The sequence below is a fragment of the Spermophilus citellus genome, assembly GCF_964194105.1.
Source record: "Spermophilus citellus genome assembly, chromosome: 7".
NCBI lineage: Eukaryota > Metazoa > Chordata > Mammalia > Rodentia > Sciuridae > Spermophilus > Spermophilus citellus.
The window spans coordinates 68,185,234-68,204,792 of NC_138188.1; the positions used below are offsets into that span (position 1 = coordinate 68,185,234).

The window sequence follows — 19,559 nt, forward strand, 5'->3', positions numbered from 1 at the left end:
TTATGGTCCATATGTACCATAGAACTGTGTTTTCCTTGGAAGCCTGAAGCACCCCAGAATGCTAATGCAGATAACTCGCTGAAGAGTGACCTTCAGAGCAACAATAAGCTTTAGACAGGACGACAGCTTGATAATTTGTTGAGTAACTGATTAGACTTCTGTTTTCTTGAAGTCCTGAAGTTGCAGGAAGAAGAAAAATGATGAATTGTCAAAGCAAAACTAAACATGATGTGTCTACTGAGGGGAGACATAAAATCAGTACGATTTAGGCAAGAGTTGTGGGTGCTGGAGTTCAGGTTTGGCCAGGCAGCTGCTACAAAGCAATGTGGGTAAGTGTCCAGATGGGCAGTAGGCTGTGCTCTAGAGAAGGATGGTGGATGCCTGCAATAGACTCTGATACTTCTATCCCACTCACTGCCACAAAGAAGACTCAAAGCCTGTCTCACTGGCTTCCTTACAGGTCTGCGCTTAGGTTAGTCAGTGTTCTTCGTGCCATTGACTTTTAGCAATTGCATTTGTTTAAACATAAATATTTCAGAGAGTGATTGGGAACAGGGCCTTTGACTCAAACCCTAGCACTACAAACTTGTGTTTGTTTCTTTGTTAATTTTACAAATCTCTTTTTCCTCCTCTTTCAAAGGAGAGATAACGATGTCTTTATGCTAGGGTTGTTGCAATCATTAAATGTGATAATGTGTTGAAGAGCTTGGCACATAAGGAGATCAATAATAATCACTGATAACATTCATCATCATCAATATTAACTTATTTATATGAAGTAAAATTTTCTATAGCTTGTTTCAATTGTTATAGTTAATCAGAAACAAGCTTCAGACAGAAAGATAGCTTGATAATTTGTTGAGTAGCAAAATATTTTATTAGGTCCATGTGCACGATATCATATTAGCTCTGTCTGCACTTTGAAAAAATTCTATATAAAAATGGCTAAGCTCCTGGTACATGCTCCCTAGATGAGGGCCGTGTTAGGATTTGACTCTTGCACAGAAATACTTCTTCCACTATAGAAATTTCCTGCCAAATCATCAAACTTTTTGAAAGATAGTAGTTCAGTAAACCAAGGATATAAAAGAGGTGTGCTTAGTTTTGGAGGCAAGGCCAAGTACAGGTGGGAAATGGGTGATTGGCAGATGTAGCTGCTGAAAATGTTTAATGAATACTACAGTTTGGGTCTTGATTATCTCCCCAAAGGCCTAATGTGTTGAAGCCTTAGTCACCAGCCTGTGGTACCATTGGGAGGTGACAGAACTTTAAGTAGGGGCCTTGTGAAAGGAAGTTAGATATGGGGAGCACACCCTTGGAAGGGACACTGGGACTTCAGCCTCTTCCTGTCTCTTCCTTTGCTTTCCAGAAGCTATGAGGTAAGTAACACGGGCCTTCTCTGCTGTGCTCTCCTACCAAGATAAACTGTGCTACCACAGGCTCAAAGCAAGAGGGCCAAGCCACCAGGGACTAAAAGTTGTCAAATTAAGCCAAAATAAATGTTTTCCCTTATTGATTACCTCAAGTATTTTGTCACAATGTTGGAAAGCTGACTGATACAACAAATGTACTCCATACTTTCCCCTTCTGGTCAAGGGACAGGGAGATAGGCATAAGTGGTAACTGCAACTCATCATCTAGATTTGCAGCATTTCACTGTGGTAGGGAGTTGGATGGAACTCAGGCTTTTGACTTTCTCTACTCCTCAGGCTACAGTTGGCTTTGCTGTGTGTAACACTGAAGGATGGGGTCCTCCTCTTCAGGTCTGCGTGCCCCAAGGCTCAATCATTACATTCTGCCAGAGATTTTTGAAGGCTTCTCCACTAGAGGGGGCTGTCCTGGATACCCATTGGCACAGACTCAATTTATCCTGAGAATTGTGATGATTTATCCCAGGAGACTGGCATCGTTCAGCTCTTTGGGCCTTGTCTCCCTTCCTGCCTGCCTGCAGTTTTTTCCTCCCTCCCCAGCATGGTCAGCAATATGAGCACTTAGGCTTACCTACTTGAGCTGCGTTATGCCATGGACAGAACTGCTTAGCGGTGCTCAGAGCACACACTGTAAAGGAATTTGGGGATATGCTAATGAGGAAGCCCATAACCAGAAGCTGGAAGATTCACAATCCAATTGCAATAAATCTGCGGAGACTCCTTAAAGAACAAGACACACAGGAAAAGCCTGATTGCTGGAAAAACTGCTTTGCAAATGAATGGTACGACTGCTGAATCTCTGAAAAGACAGCAGTACTCTCAGAAGGACTAACCCAACCACATATTTGTCAGCCCAAATGACTGGCCGGTGAATGATAGTGCCCTGTGTGCAATCTCTCTCTGAAGAGTTTCTGGAAGGGTTCAGGTTTGAATGTGGAGGGGGAAAGTACATAAAATGTTCCCATTTGCTTTCATCTCTTCTTCCTCAACCTGACTGCCCCAGCCCCATTCCCCAAATTTGTATCCTCCCCTGTTTGTTTGCCTGTGTCAACAGTCCTGAGTAGAGCAAAGTTGCTAAGTGACATATGACTCGAAATAACCAAATTAGTCTATCAGTGAATGTCATTTCTGTATGATGACAATGCGTATGATTTATAAGTTAAAGATCTGAGATTAAAAGGAACACAAAAAGGTAAATAATTTTGAATGCATTCACATGGATGATTTAAAGATACCCACTTACACCATGTCAGTAGGATTCATTGATGTATGTCATGATCCTAGGTGAAATTTCAAAGTAGCATTTCTCTTCATAAAAACTCACAGGCTCCGTGATTATATTGCAGAGCATTTCTCTCATTTTTAAAATAACAAAGTTTATTTTTCCTCATTTAGTCTCAAATCAGTGATCCAGAGGCATAGTAGAACAAGACATATGTTTTACCAGGTTAAATGCTGATCTTCTCAGTGAGACACTTGAGCTTTGTAAATGAAGAACAAGGAACTTTTCCTTTTGATTGCAGAGAGTTGCTTACTGTTTGATTCTTGGTGGGGAGAAAGAGGAGTGTTCCAACTTAATAGCTGGAATGAGGATGTTTTTTCTATTTATCTTCAGACCTAGTTCTATTTATCTTCAGACCTAGTTCCTAAGACTTGAAGGGGTATCAGGATTCAATGGTGAATAACACAAAATTGTTGAATCTGAAAGTGGAACAGGTATCAACACCTTACATTTCTCAGGAGGCTGTGGCTTGCTTGAGGGCGCCTGAGTGGGAGCTGAATTAAAGGTCAAGGATTTGCAGATTTAAGCTTGGTATTCTTTCTGGTTATAAATGCAAAATAAAGGAACAGAGAAGCAGGATCATACACAAGTGGGTTATAAGGATAAACTAAACCAAAAATTCCTCAGTGACTTCTTTGGCTTGGATTGAAAAACTTTATTTTGAGAATTGATTATAAAGTGGGTTAGTTCATGGCCAAACTTCACTTTGGCTGGAGGTCACTTTAGTTTGCCACTTGGACTCATACTAGAATGTTCAGCCATCATACAGTGCTTGTCACTCAATTTTTCAAGCAGCACAAATTTTGGGCTTCTATCAAATAAAGATTATGCTTCAAAATCACATCAAGTCTTGGCTCTGAGAGTTACTGGCTGTGTGACTTTAGTCAAACTGTTAAACTTCTCTGTTTAATACACTTACTATTTTAGTGAATTTATAAATGTGTAGTGAAAAGGAGACTGTTGTTATATATTAAGAGTTCAGTAAATATTAACTCTTATTGTTCAATTTTGGTGGTCTGGATTTCAACGGACCCATTCATTCAGAGCTGATAAAGGGCTTGAGAATCTTCTAGTCCAATACTCTTATTTTACAGACAAGAAAACTGAGGCCCAGAGGAGGGAAGTGACATCTGACCTGATTTATTACAGACCTAATTTTTCTACTAATTTCTGGTTCAGAGTGTTGTTTGTTTGTTTTACAGTTTTAGCCTCTTTCACTAAATAAGCTTTTGCTGTTGTTCTGAATAGAAGACGGAATCTGACCACTTCTCACCTGCAGGGCCACCAGCAGGGTTTAAGGTCCAAGCCACCTTGAGCACTCCTCTGGATCACTGCAATAACATACTTACTAGTGTCCCTGCTTTTACCCTTGCCCCCTTCAATCAATTTCTAACTCTCCACTTGGCATCTTAGAGTGCTGAGGTTTTATTTGTTTTTGCAAAGTATTGTGTCCTCTCTCATGTCACCTTATTCCTCTTTCATTGCTCTCCAGTCACCCTGCCCTCTTTGCTGTTCCTTGCACATGTCCAGCATACTCAACCAGGGGTTTGCGTATGCTCTTTCCTCTTTTGGAATGATCTCCCCCAGATATTTGCATGATTTTCTCCCCCACTTGGGCCTTTTCATTTTCCTATTATGCTTCCTCCCCCCATGGAATTTATTACTTTATCACATATTCTCTATTTCTCTTAGGTCCTGTATTGCCTACTTCAATAGGAAACAAACACTGCAATGGCACTGCTGTTACATGGCTGCATCTCCAATGTCTAGGACAGAGTCTGATGCAGGAGAGAAGCCCAGTAAATTTTGGGTGAACCCATGAAGGAGCAGTGTGGGATCTGTGGGATGCAAAAGGGTGTGCTTCCTAGGGACTTTTGTTATAGACTCAAACAATGAAAAGTATGATACATTTAATTAAATATGCTATGACATGGGAATTTTCTGACGTAAGAAAATGAACCTATGTACCTTCCCCCCTTTTTAAATATATTTTCTAGTTGTAGTTGGACACAATATCTTTATTTATTTTTATATGGTGCTGACGATCGAACTCAGTACCTCACACATGCAAGGCAGGCGCTCTACCAATGAGATACAGCTCCAGCCCCTTTCCTCGTTTTTGTTTTTTAATACAACTTACCTAATTTTGTGTCTATGTAGCTAAACCAACATAAGTTATCTATCTTGAGTTATTTAGTACAAATGGAATACTTTGCAAAGCCAAACCAAACCAAAACAATTATTCTGATGAATCAGGGGGAAAAATGACAGTTTTCATACCCTCTCTTTTTGGGTTCTTAGAGAAACTTCAAAGAAAACAAAAAAAAAATGTAGACAGGAGGTCAGCTCTCATGAATCAGATTTCATCTTGATAGGTTTTTTATAGACCTATAACAAAGTGGAGCCCAGAAAATTGTGTTAGGTAATGGAGATTCTGACAGACCCTTTAACTATGTGGAACTAGGAGCTTCTGCTATAATTCTGCTGCTTCAGATGAAAATTTCAAGTGTTTTCATTAGGTACAACAGCTGTTTCTATTACAGATAACAGATCTCAGAGGTGGTGATGTTGATATCAACTTCTAGTGAGATCAGAACACAGTGTAGCTTGTACAATTAGGTTTTTTTTTTAATTATTTTTTTTCCTGCACACGCAAATTAACTCTGTAGCAGTAAAAGGAAATTACTTACTTGCTACCGGAATTGTCTGAAAGTGATACGATCATCCTTTGTGGAGTCACATTAACCAAATTAAAAGCCCTTGGGAAAAATTTGGCACCCTGTTCCTTCCCATTCACATCTTCCTAAAGACCTCTCAGGAGCTTCCATTTAGAAAGCTATGATCATTACCAGGTCTTTTAATTTGGAAAGATTGGCTGCTCACCAGTGAGTCTTTCTAGACACCCAGTGGTTGGGTGCAGTGGCTGTGTTGTGTCACAATCTTCGAGGCCTGAGATGCTTTGACTTTACCATCTTCCCAACTCCTTCTTGCTCGAAGGTATTTTTCCATCTGGGGTCACAGAGCCATTCTGCTACTCTACATTGTCTGGACGATGGTCGCCATTATTTCATTCTCTCACTGAATGCGCATGTCACCTTTTCATTAATTTATTCCCCAGCTGTTTGAATCCAGGCTGGTCTGTGACTGCTCTGACCAATAGAATATGGTGGAGTTGCTCTGACAGTTCTGGGACTAGCCTTTAAGAGGACTGATAGTTTTTACTTCCTATCTCTGGAAATAGTTCCTTTTGGAACCCAGCTGCAATGCTGTTTAAAGCATAATTCATGTGGAGAGATCAAACTTAGGCATTCCAGTCAGTTGCCCCAGCTGATAAGTGCCAAGTGTCAGCTATGTTAGCAGCCATTTTGGAGCGCAGACCATTCCCGCCTTCACAGGGCTCTAACCCATGCACAGAAGCCACTAGATCGAACTGTCAGAGAGTAATTGCAAGAGCTACCTAGTGGTATTGTCAACATAGAGGTCTGATAATATCAAATTGTTGGAAAAGTTTATTTCGGGCTCATGATTTCAGAGGTCTTAGTTCATAGATGGCTGGATTCATTGCTTGGAGCCCAAGGTAAGGCATAATAGCATGGGGGAAGAGTCCAGCAGAGGAAAGCTGCTCAGCTCAGGATACAATCAAGAAGCAGGGAGAGAGGAGAGACCACAGGGAAGATGCGTCCTTTCAGGGTATGTCCCCTTGTTTCCTCCTCCAGCCAGACCCCACCTACTTATGGTTAGCAATGCAGACCATTCACGAGAGGATGGACTGATTATCAAGTTACAGCTCTCACAATCCAATCATTTCACCTCCTAACATTCTTGCGTTAATATAGGAGCTTTTGGGGGACACCTCTCATCCAAACGGTAACAGGGTGGTTTGTTAAGCAGTAATAGATAACTGAATTAGGGACAGAATGAGAAACCACAGGCTAAGCATTCCTATGAACAAGGGTATCCAAAACGCTTGCTTAGAGTGAGCTGGAATAAGTAGTTGTCTACAGGATACAGATAGATGTTGTACTCTTCCACCTTTGTGGCTGGTCTCTGCAATTTAATAATTGGACTGTTGCCCTTTCATCACTTGGATTCGTAAATTTAAATATTAACTTACTAATGCAAATATTTCTGGGAAGGATAATGCTCTAAATTAGAGTATAGCTAAGTTATTCTGTATAGGGCTAGATAGTAAATATGTCAGACTTTGTGATCTGTAACAGTGGTTGTGGCAACTAGTCAACTTAGCTAAGTTGATGTAGACGATATGTAAATGATTGGCATGGCTGTATGCAATAAACTTTACTGACAAAAGTAGGTTGTGTGTTAGATTTGACTTGCAGAGTGTTGTTTACTGACCCCATTTTATTTCATTTAAGAATAATTTTTAAATTAACATATTTTTTATTAGGAATATTTTCAAAGAAATATTATATTATCAAAATATATTTGGATAAGGAATGTTGATTTTTATTTTTCCCATATTCTTTATTGGTATATACAATACACAATAGTGGAATTCATGGATACATATTAATACATGTACATTATATAACAATATATTTGATCAATGTCATTCCCCAGCATTTTTCCATTTCCTTCTTTTCCTCCTCTGGTCACTTTACTGCTCTCCTTTCCATTTTTATGAGCTACCCAGACCCCCACCCCTTTCTCTTCCTTTTCTTCTCTAGCTTCCATATGAAAGAAAACATTCAACCCTTAACTTTATGAGTTTGCCTTATTTTGCTTAACATAATGCTCTCAAGTTCCATTTATTTTCCTGCAAATGACATAATTTTATTTTATTCTTTTTATGGCTGAATAAAACTCCATTTGTGTGTGTGTGTGTGTGTGTGTATACATATTTTCTTTATCCATTAGGTTGATTCCATAATTTGGCTATTGTGAATTGTGTTGCTATAAACATGATCATACATGTATCACTATAGTATGATGACTTTAATTCTTTAGGATAGATACTGAGGAGTGGTATAGCTGGGTCATGTGGTGGTTCCATGCCTAGTCTTTGAGGAGCCTCTAGATTGATTTCCATAGTGGTTATAGTAATTTACAATTACACCAAGAGTGTAAAAGTGTTCCTTTCCAGCATTTATTATGGTTTGTATTCTTGATTACTGCCATTTCTGACTGATATGAAATGTAATCTCAGTGTAGTTTTGACTTGTATTTACCTAATTGCTAAAGATGTTGAACTTTTAAAATATATTTGTTGGCTGTTGTGTTTCTTATTTTGAGAGGTGTCTGCTTAGTTCATTTGCCTATTTATTGATTGGGTTGTTTGGTTTTTTTTTTGGTGGTAAGTTGTTTGAGTTCTTTGAATATTCTGATATTTATTCTCTGTCAGAAGATAATATGGTTTACATACTAGTTGTCCCCTGAAAGCTCTTATATAAAGCTCATGAAAGAAGGTTTAGAGGTGAAATCATTGGGTTATGAGAGCCTTAATTCAATCAGTGTTTTAATTCCCTGATAAGAATTAACTGAGTGATGACTGTAGGCAGGTAGGGTATGGCTGGAGGAGGTGGGTCATTGGGGTGTGCCTTTAGGGTAAATATATTTTTTGAGCTGAGCTTAGTTAGTGTCTGTTTCCTGGGGTGATGTCTTGAGCTTCTTTCCTCTACTACACTTTTCTGCCAAGATGTTCTGCCTCACCTCAAGCCCTGAGGAATGGAGCCAGTTGTCTATGGACTGAGACCTCTGAACCATGAGCCCTGAAGTAAACTTTTGCTCCTCTAGTTGTTTTTGTCAGGTCTGTTGGGCACAGCAGTGAAAAAGCTGAGCAAAACAGAAGAGTAGTTAGCGAAGATTTTCTTGCATTCTGTAGGTTCTCCACATTCTTTTTTTTTTTTTAAATGTATATTTAGTTGTATGTGGACACAATGCCTTTATTTTTATTTATTTATTTTTGCGTGGTGCTGAGGATCAAACCTAGTGCCTCACCCGCACTAGGTGAGCGCTCTACCACTGAGCTACAACTCCAGCTCCTCTCCACATTCTCAATTGTTTTCTTTGCTGTAAACAAGCTTTTAAATTTGATGCTATCCCATCTATTAATCCTTGACACTATTTCCTGAGCTTTAGGAGTCTTGTTCAGGAAATCCTTGCCCTGTCTGTATGTTGGAATGTTAACCCTACATTTTTTTTTTTATGGGAGTGGCACAGTTTCCAGTCTAATTCCTAGGTCTTGGGTCCATTTGAGTTGATTTTTGTATAGTATGAGAAACAGGGGTCTAGTTGCTGACCCCATTTTAAACATTGTTTCTATGGTCCGCAGAAACATTTGCTTACATTGCTTGACAACCCAGTCTTTAGCACTGGGTTTGTTTGACCTCTCGCTTAATCCCTTTTACTAGCCCTTCTTAGTTCCTTTTGTAGGTTTCTCTTCCTATATTTGCAATGTGCTCTTCAAAGCTTTCCTTTCTTTACTTTGTACACTCTTTCTCAGTAATATCACCCACTCAAATGATTTCACTTAATACCAATTGGCCAATGACTAAGAAATCTCTGTCTCTATTCAGTCTTTTTTTCCCCACTTTTTTCTTTTACTCTTTTTATCTAGAACTCTAGGTTTCTGTACATTCCCTTGGGTATCTTGCCAGCACCTCAGTTTCAATAGACTTTTGTGCCTATTACTACCCCAAGTCTCTCAACTGTGAATCTACCCTTCTGTGGTCTGCTCTATGATGCTGGCACTCTGCAAACCCCATTTTTGCTTTGCTAACTCTTTGTTTAGCAATAATGAGCACTAGAGGAGGAATAAAGGACTTTCCCTTTATTGATTGGATTATTTGTGGTTTTTTTTTTTTTTGGTGCTTATCTTCTTGAGTTCTTTATTTACCCTAGAGATTAGAGCTCTATCTGATGTGAGAGGGGTAAAAATTTGCTCTCAGGATGTAGGCTCCGTGTTCACATCACAGATTATTTCTTTTGCTGAGAAAAAACTTTTTAGTTTGAATCCGTCCCATTTGTTGATTTTTGGTTTTAATTCTTGTGCAATAGACGTCTTATTAAGGAAGTTGGGGCCTAGCCCCACATGATGAAGATTAGGGCCTACTTTTTCTTCTATTAGACACAGAGTCTCTGGTTTAATTCTTAGATCCTTGATCCATTTTGAGTTAAGTTTTGTGCATGGTGAGAGATAGGGATTCAATTTTATTTTGTTGTATATGGATTTCCAGTTTTTCCAGCATCATTTGTTGAAGATGCTATCTTTTCTCCAGTGCATGCTTTTGGCACCTTTGTTTAATATAAAATAATTGTAATTTTGTGGGTTAGTCTCTGTGTCCTCTATTCTGTACCATTGGTCTACCAGCCTATGTTGGTGCCAATACTATGCTGTTTTTGTTACTATTGCTCTGTAGTACAGTTTAAGGGCTGGTGTAGTGATACCACCTGTTTCACTGAACAGACACTTCTCAGAAGAGGATATACAATCAACAACAAATGTATGAAAAAATTCTCATCATCTCTAGCAATCAGAGAAATGCAAATCAAAACTACTCTAAGATACCATCTTACTCTAGTCAGAATGACAGCTATTATGAAGACAAACACCAACAAGTGTTGGCAAGGATGTGGGGAAAAAGGTACACTCATACATTGCTGGTGGGACTGCAAATTGGTGCAGCCAATTTGGAAAGCAGTATGAGGATTCTTTGGAAATCTGGGAATGGAACCACCATTTGACCCAGCTATTCCTCTTCTTGGACTATACCCAAAGGACCTAAAATCAGCATACTACAGAGACACAGACACATCAATGTTTATAGCAGCACAATTCACAATAGCTAAACTGTGGAGCCAATCTAGATGTCCTTCAGTGGATGAATGGATAAAAAAGTGTCATTTATACACAATGGAATATTAATAAAATAATAAAATAAATTAATAAAATCATGGCATTTTCAGGTAAATGGATGGCATTAAAGAAGATTATGCTAAGTGAAGTTAGCCAATCCCAAAAAAAACAAATGCCGAATGTTTTTCTGATATAAGTGGGGTGACTCAAAGTGGGGTAGGGAGGGAGAGCATGGGAGGAAGATTATTTCTAGATAGGGAAGAGGGGTGGGAGGGAGAGGGAAAGGGAAGGGGAATAGCAAGGATGGTGGAATGTGAGGGTTATTATTATACAAAATATATGTAGGAAGATTTGAATTTGGTGTCAACATACCTTATATACAAACAGAGATAAGAAAAATTGTGGTATATATGTGTATTAAGAATTGTAATGCAAAAAAAGAGTACATGTAATAATGGCATAATTTGGCATGAACATACTTTATATACAGAGTTATGAAAAATTGTGCTGTATATGGGTAATAATGAGTGTAATGCATTCCACTATTGCCATGTATTTAAAAAATAAATTAAAAAAAGGACTTTCCCCTTCTCTGCTTCTTGTTTACTTTTGTCTGCTTGGGGGTTCCTGTAAGCATCTCTTGAGCAAATCTTCAATCCAGAAATACACATTATTTTCTGGAGTAGCAGGGGAATGTAGTTTTCCCTGAAGTGGCAGAATTACCCCCATTATCACTTCCCTCCCTGTCATTCTCCACAAGTTAGACTTTCTGGGAGGTCCAGGTTCCAGCTCATCAGGACCGCTCCTTTGAGCTGAGTGACACCAGGAGGAGCTGAGCAGGGTCTTCTAATAGACGTCTGAGTTTTGGCTCAGTAGGATCCCTGTTCCAAATTTCTAAGTTGTAGTCATTCCAATTCCTTCTCTGGTTCCCTAGCCCTGAGGGATGGTGGTTGCTTTCTTTAATTGCTTCCTCTATGAAAACTTACTATTCTACTTTGCTTTTTCAGTTACCTAATTAATAGTTTCATAGTTAGTTAACCATTCTTCATATTGAATTATTCAAATATTTAGTATGGTTTCTGTCTTCTGACTGGACTCTAAAGGAATTTATATTCTCAGCCAAAAACCAAGACAATTTCCTTCCTTAGGAAATGGCATTAACAAATCTCCTTATCCCCGGCCTAATCGCTAGGCATCCTTTTTAACCTTGAGTATTCTCTCAGTTCCAGCATCCCAACAGTGAACAAGGCCTACAGTTTTGGCTTCCTGAATATTTTTTTGTTTGTCTGCTTCTCTCCTCTTCGCCCACTGCCTTCAATCAAGCCACCACCAAACCTCCCCTGGATGACCCTCATCTCTAATAACTCTCCTCCACACATTTCTGGAGCCCCTTAAACTATTCTTACCACGGCTCTACAGTTGTCCTCAATCCATTTTCTAGATAAATATACTTGGAAACATTCCGCATCCTTAGCTCAATTTATAAGACCTGTGACGTGACTTCAGTTGCCACTGTGCTTCTTTTTGAAATATCTTCTTTACTTTAGTCTTTTGTCAGCTTTGTGACATGCCACACTTTCTTTGTGCTCTTGGAGCAAACTGCTCCCTCTGGAAATCTCACCCTTTACCTGGATGACTACGAGACATCCTTGAAATATTGTATACACATCACATTCTTGGAGATGGATTTTTCTGATCTCCCAGGTCAGGCTGTTCTCCTGCTATCTGTTGCCACAGGTCCCTGAATATCTCCTTTTTCCTGTAATACTCAATAAACATATAAGTAGCTGTCTAGATGGCATGGCCCATCCTTATGGGTAGGGGCCATGTCTGTTTTTCTTAGCCCAATATCCCTAATACCTAGGGTGCTTTCCAGCACAGTAGATAGGCAACACATATTTGCTCAGTTCTGTTGATTTATGTTTTATATGTATCTTAGCACAAATAAGTTGATTTCAGGAGACATGTACTTCCTTAGATGTACCAGAGTCCCTCAGGGATGTTGGTTACCTCTTCAATGAAGGCTTCTTTGTTCTGCTCTTTCCACATCTCCTGACACCAGTCTCCCTTTTTGGGTTCTGACAGTGATGGGAGGAGACTGGGGAGCAAACTGTCAGAAGTTACTACCTGGAGCTGGACTGGAGACCCAACACTACAGACGCTTACAGTTTTCTCTGTGCTCCTTTAGTGTCACACAACTCTCTCAAGTACTGGGTCCAGGTGCAACTCTGCTTGTTGCATTTGAGCTCCAGTGGCCAAGGAAGGAATGTTCCTCCACTTCTAACCACCAACATGTTACTCACCATTCTAGGAAATGTAGCCATTATTTCTTTAAAAAAAATGTTTAGTTGTAGATGAACTCATTACCTTCATTTTATTTACTTACGTGGTGCTAAGGATCGAACCCAGTGCCTTACACTACCACTGGGTAGTGTGCTCTACCACTGAGCTATAACCCCAGCCCCGCCATTATTTCTCAAGTGACAGAAACTGGGGAAAACAGTTGGGGAATGGACTCAAATACTGATGAAAAGGCTTTAAAGATTTCTCATAACCAATATTGGAGAAGCAGACACTTTCAAACAATATGAAAATAAGCAGATTCACGAAAACATATGACCAGTCTGTTGGAAAGGAAGCTGACCCGAGGGAACAGATTAAATAAATCCATATTTGATTTTGGTTTTGTCTCAGGGAGAGAGCTGCATTTACTTAAAGAAGAAAACAGAATATAAACTAAAGAACTTTCCTTTTTCCTTTCTTTTTATCTTCTAAACAGATTTGACCCAAGATGGACATTTTCCTTGAGAATAATATATCTTTTTCCTTCAGCTCAAAGTTTTACCTTTTGGATTGTATTCCACACACGTTCTTTATCGCTTCTTCTTCCTTCAAGGGTGTCCATAGCATCTGCCATTAGCGACTGCAGCTGTGGCACCAAGATAAAAATTATCAGTGTGGAATTCACACAGAAATAACTTCTCTAAATACACAGATTAAAACCTAATTAAAAAATCATTTGTACGCTGATGATTTTATTACTCATCTTTCCCACAGTGAACACTGCCACCTCATCTTTGCTTCAGTCATTACTGAGTATTATTGCAGACATAAAATATTGAAACAATGGAAAGATTCTTCTTGAAAATTTGTAGAAAACGTATAGGTTTTAATGTAGTAAATGTTGATGTTTTGTTAAAAACAGATTTGGCTTGTAAAGAATGAAGGCAGTAGTTAATTCTCCCAGGAAATGGCATGTAGTACATGAATGCATTTGAGTGTTTTCTCCTGAGGCTAATGTATCATAATTCTAGGCATCACGCAAAAGCTCACTAGAGGACAATACTAAGATTGTGCTGTTTTATTGCCTCTTAAAGAATCTAGCTCATTTAGGTTCTTTCACTGTTCTTTTCTTTGTTAAAATTTTGAAATAATCAAGTCTTTTTTTTCTTTCTTTTTTTTTTTTAGATGCCAAAGGCAAGTTTTAAACATGTTACACTTTGCCCAGAAGAGGTACCTGGAATATTCCAGTTGCAAACAATCCTGTACACACGATGTGTATGTGGCTGCAAAATTAAAGCTTCATCAAGCCTTGTGATATTCATAGTTAAAAAAAATTCTCTAAAAAAAGAACAGATACCGGTTCAGTTCACTGTGACCTCACACAGTATGAACCCTTTGATAATCTCTCTGCCTTTGGATATTGCAAAGCTTGCGTAGGAGGGCAGAGTTGAGTCATTCAAATATCTTCTGTTGAGCAATCACTGTTGATATAGCACTGTACAAGGTATTACTAGGATTTATTTTCTAAGTTAACCCATACTTGGAAGTTGAAAAGTAAAATCTATTACTGAAGGTGATGAGATCTTGCAAGATACATACTTTACAAATGTCTTGCTTGCACATATATATCCATATATATCTAATTTTTTTCTTTGTGAGCATATAAATTATAAAAATATCCCATGAAATTCCATTTCCCAAGGTTTCAGATACTGAATAATTGCATATTAGGAAGGGATGTCAATAACACTAGTTTGGGGCTCTATGTATATTTTGAAAAATAAGTATTTCCAGCAGGAAAATAGCATCCCCACCCCCCCCCCCCCAAAAAAAAAAATAGATGTTTGGTTAAGAAGACTTAAGTGCAGTGAACTCCCCTGTATTTTTCATTTAAATCTTGAATGTGCTTTTCAGGAAGACAGGATCAACATTTTGCTGGCTTCCTAAATTAACATTTTCTTTGTTTTCTCTAATCTCAGAGGAGCATTGATCATGTAAAATTGGCTATAATATGCTCTTTGAAAGCTCCAAACTTACTGCACTCCTGAATGCCTTATAAATGGCAGGATAAACACTAACTTAGCCTTTTAGAAGGTGTTCTGCACACAACCTTAAAGGTTTAGAAAGTCTTATTGCCAGTTTTGACTTAGTAATTCTTTGATTAATAGATTTACTTCATAGTTTTCATCTTTGGTATATACAGTTTTATTATTTGGCAAGGCAGACCATTTTATATACTTACTCTGAATATCAGTATTTATTTAATACACTCTAAACCGGTTTAGATGAACATTATAAATCCTGGCAGATCATTTCTTGGTTATATCTTTAAAAGCTCAAAAAGGGCAGGTTCTTTTAGTTATCTGAAGATTACAGGAAATCAGTTCGGGCTGTACTATGTGAAGTCAATTCAGGTCTATAATTAGTTTTAGCTACTCTCAATTAGAGCTTCAAAGCAAAGAGCCCTTCCCTAGAACACATTAGGATCTCTACATAGAGTATATTTTACCTTTCCTTGAATGGGCAGCTAACTGTTTAATAATTGTTTTTCATACAAGGTGCTACAATTTCTAATATTAATTATGATTATAATACACACATCTATTTGAAAATTGTTTGTGACCTATTCCCTCAACTAGTTATGACTGTGTCTGTATAAAGCCAAAAGGTCTGGTTTTCTGAGTTAACTAGTAAACTCAGTTTAAAAAGCAGCTATTTTTCACTAACTACATTTTTTTCCCAAATAAACAATGTTTTATTGATTTACATAAATGTACTAGTATGTGCTGTTTAGGTCCTTTCAATATTTGGTAGTACTAGAAGTGATTATTTTGTGGTTGTTTTTCTATATATGTATCTCTTTTGTCCTCTCATTTTCCCTAGAAGAGAATCATATGATTATATATCTTGTTGTCTAAGAAACACTTCTTTGAAATTAAAACAAAAAGCCTGATACACAATATGAATAGTCAGTTCCTTTCTGTCTTTAATACATCACAAAGTTGTTGTTATGAAAAATGGAAACTAGTCCATGTGAGCAAAGAAAAACCAGACATTCACCCTACACTTTCCCAGTTTCTTCATTAAAATGCTTCATGAGAGATAGGGAGTTTGCCTTCAGGCTACATTTATTATCACAACTTCTTTTTTCTTTTCCCCAAGACCATATCACTCTTCTGTTGGCTCAGGGCCTGGGAAAGCCTTAAACAAAGAAAAACAAATACTTACCAATTCCACCTCCTGTTGACTGATGTCCTGTAGATAGGGAATGGTTGCTAGCTCTGCCATTGCTTGATTAATCACTTGGGACTGCTCCTTTACTCTCTGCAGCTGGCTGAGGAGGCTGGCGTACTGCAACTTCTCCATCACACCCGAGCACGCACACATGCTCCCCTGGTCACACAGTGAAGGGAAATGTTGTTGAGCAAAACCACAGGAATAGACCTCTCCCTGGGCTCCGAAGTCAGGGCTTGGTATAATACATTTACATCTTTTGAAGCTACGGTTTCTATTGTAAATCAATGTTTTCTTCTATCAGTTTAGAAAATTGCCTAAACATTTTTTTTTCTAGTAGGTGAATAAACATAAAAGGGAGCTCTCTGCAGAACTGTCCAGATGAGTTTGCTGGTTGCCCTGCATTAGGGAGCTGGGCTGAGGGAAAAAGATGGACTGAAATTGTACCGGTACTCTCCTAGTGGGGATCTCATGAGGCTGTGTCTAACTAGAGGAGGTGACTGTATCTGCATCACCATAGCATCAGAAGAGCTAAGAGTTGCTTACTATCTTATGTATGTAGAAACGTTTGATGCAAGTTGAATTCTGTTTACTCCGATGGCTTACATTAAACCTCTGGCTCTGCCCTTCTCTTTAGTTCTTATTGGATAGCCTGCACTGGGTCCTGTCCGGTAGCAATTCACCCTGCCCCTTAGGACCACTTCAACCATGAACCATCTCGAAGCAGTCTTCTCTACATTTGTAGATACCCCCCCCTCCACTCCCTACCATGAATCTACTGGTATTTTAAGCATTTTTAGGTAGGCAACTTAGAATAAGGAGATCCTCTTGTGTCTTTGCTACTGCTTTCCACAAAAGAGGAAATATTACCTTCTCTAAAAAGTTTAGTACAAACTGAGATGCTCCATAGGAGACACAGAATTTATAAAATTCTCATCTTGTCTTTCAGAAAAGGTACTTCTGATATTGGTGGTGTATAAGGGTTAAAACAAAGGTCTTGGTTTCTGCTGTGTTTGGAGAGTGCTGAGAAACAGAAGTCACAGAAGGATTTAGTTTAGCAATTGTACTGCTCATCGTGGTGCTCAGAAGAGGAAGGCAGGGTGACCAGTGCCCCTTTATGGCAGGACTCCTCTTGGATCTCATGCACCAGAATCTTAGGCTTGATGTTAACTAGGCAGTTAACAGAGTCTTGGGCTTCATTCAGGGAATCACAGAATCTGGATATTTGACCCTAGAAATATGAATTACTTAGGTGTCTGCCCAGATTTTCAATTTTCAAAAGTTTGAGAACAAACCACCATCTTACAGCTTATAGTATCTGATAAGGACTCTTTTAGTTGTTGAATACTTATGAAACAGAATTTTTTTCCAGGAATATGAGAAAGCAGACTTGTGATTTTTTTAGACTTTTCTCTAAGGAGAAAAATTGCTAGCAACTAGCATTACTAAAGATCATCTGAACTTCAACTGGAAATTAGAAAGCAGTTCTTGTGAAATGCCATACTCATATTTTGATTGATAGCAACCTCTAGAAGCTGGCATTTTTTAGAACCTTGGAAATAAATGAAGGTTAGGCACCAATGCATTGTATTTGCTTTATTTCTCCCTAATATATCTCTGTGCCATTCAAGTAATGTCCTATGTTTTCACTAATTTGTTCTTTTTGATTAATCATTTTTATGAAAATCTATAAACCAACAGGAGTGATGATTGCAAATGGTGAATTTGGGATCCGTTGCTTGAATTGACGAAATAGCTGGCTTACCATTCAGCTTAAACATGTAGCTAAACAATGGCCTTCTGTCAAGTAGAGGAAAGCAAGTTGGAGGAGAAACAGTTTTCTTTCTAAAGAAAAATTGCTTTCTTTGTCCTTCTTCAAAAGAAACAATGGGGCTAGTTGTAGGAAAGTGGTGTAGTGACTCAACTCCAAAGAGCAGAAACAACTGCAGCCTGCACGGGAACATAATCTATTAGTGTAATTTTCCAAAACATCAGGAAAATAAAAATAGTGGAAGGCAACAGTGCTTTGTTAGCTTGATTGTTGGATGCATAACAAAACAGGAAATGCTCCTTATGAATAAGATACTAGGGAAAGAATATCGTTGACTGCTAATAGTCACCCATCCTTCCTTGTCCAAAAAGCAAATGCAATTTGGGTTATCAGAAAGATTTAGATGAAAATTTTACCTATACAAGATGAGGGTTTTTCAAAGCCAAAGTGAAAAAGATGAAAATTAATACCTACTGTGAACAGAATGTTTTAATGCTGTTGCTTTAAGAAAATAAAGGAAATAGTGAAAAATAAAGGAATTAGCTTAAACATCTAGTGCTAGTAAAGGCTAAATTTGATGGGAGGTAGTCCTCCTAATGAGACTTCAGGAGTGATCAAAGGGCTCCTTAGCTTCTGGAGAGAGTGTAATAAAGTGGCCAAGACTGAAGCTAAAACCTCACATCAGTACAATGAAGGTTAGGTAAATAGCAAGTTCAAATGAAGGCTTCAGTCAGAGAATTGCCTAGATTTAATAGCAATTATGGATAAATGTTTGGCAAATAAGTGGCACTGTATAACACTGCTGAAAAGCAGAGTCCAAGTATTTGGAATGTATTTCACTTAGCATAACACATAGAGATATTAATTGTAAAAAAAGAGGGGGGCGGGTAGAAACATATACAACTGTTCATTTCAAATGTGCATGTGTAAACATTTTTTATGCTTCACTTGGAGGAAAATAACGAGGTATTAAAAACATGGTTAGTTAGGTCATTTTTTTGGCAAGTCATCCTGTGAAGGGGGCTTCATGCATGGCAAGAGGTTTTATTTTAGCTCTGTAACATTTAGCCCAGGAAGCATAGTACATAAGGTTTGAAACTGACAGCAGCCAAATAAAATTAACGAATGGAAAAGCAGAGTGCCATGTGAAATGATTAGGATAAAAATCATTTCAAGGTTTCTGGTTGAATGGAGTTGATGAACATCAGTAGAATTGGAAGTCACCACCACCACCAACAACAAAAAGATGGAATAGTGGCCATTATAACTCTTAAAATGACAAAATCTTCCTTGTTTGACCACATGTTGTATGTGTAGTAGAGCAATCTGTGAAGACAAAGAGACTCCTATCATAAGTGTATAAAGGAAATCATGGAATCCACCCTCAGACCAGGAAAGCCCTTTGTCTTTTTCACCCACCTATGGCAAGAGGTGGAAATTCACGTTGCCTAGGAAACTTTTCACAATTAATTTTCTTAGTCTAATTTGTTCATACATTTGAATGTTCATTTTTAAAACTGAACCCAGCCATGGAAGCATTTTCAAGTTGTCTTATGTACGGTTTGCCTCCCACAAGGATCAAACTATGATTTCAAAGAGATGGAATATGTCTTTAGTGAAAAAGTACTGGAATGATATCTGAATATCTGATTTTGAGCCCTCGCTTCTAATCCCCTAGCTGTGTGAACATAACTTTATTACTACTCTGAGTCAGTTTTCTCAATGGTAAAACAAAGGTAACAA

At 38.3% G+C, this 19,559-nt stretch overlaps 1 protein-coding gene across 1 annotated transcript in view; it reads right to left on the reverse strand.

The window, feature by feature from the left end:
- The window catches only part of SPATA16 (spermatogenesis associated 16), a gene marked incomplete at both ends in the record, with an annotated part of 242,557 nt that overhangs the window by 17,825 nt on the left and 205,173 nt on the right, over positions 1 to 19,559 (reverse strand). Inside the window, 2 exons of the mRNA XM_081302727.1 lie at positions 13,374 to 13,457; positions 16,040 to 16,204. Coding sequence (XP_081158853.1) covers positions 13,374 to 13,457; positions 16,040 to 16,204 — 249 coding nt within the window. The remainder of the gene's footprint in view (positions 1 to 13,373; positions 13,458 to 16,039; positions 16,205 to 19,559) is intronic.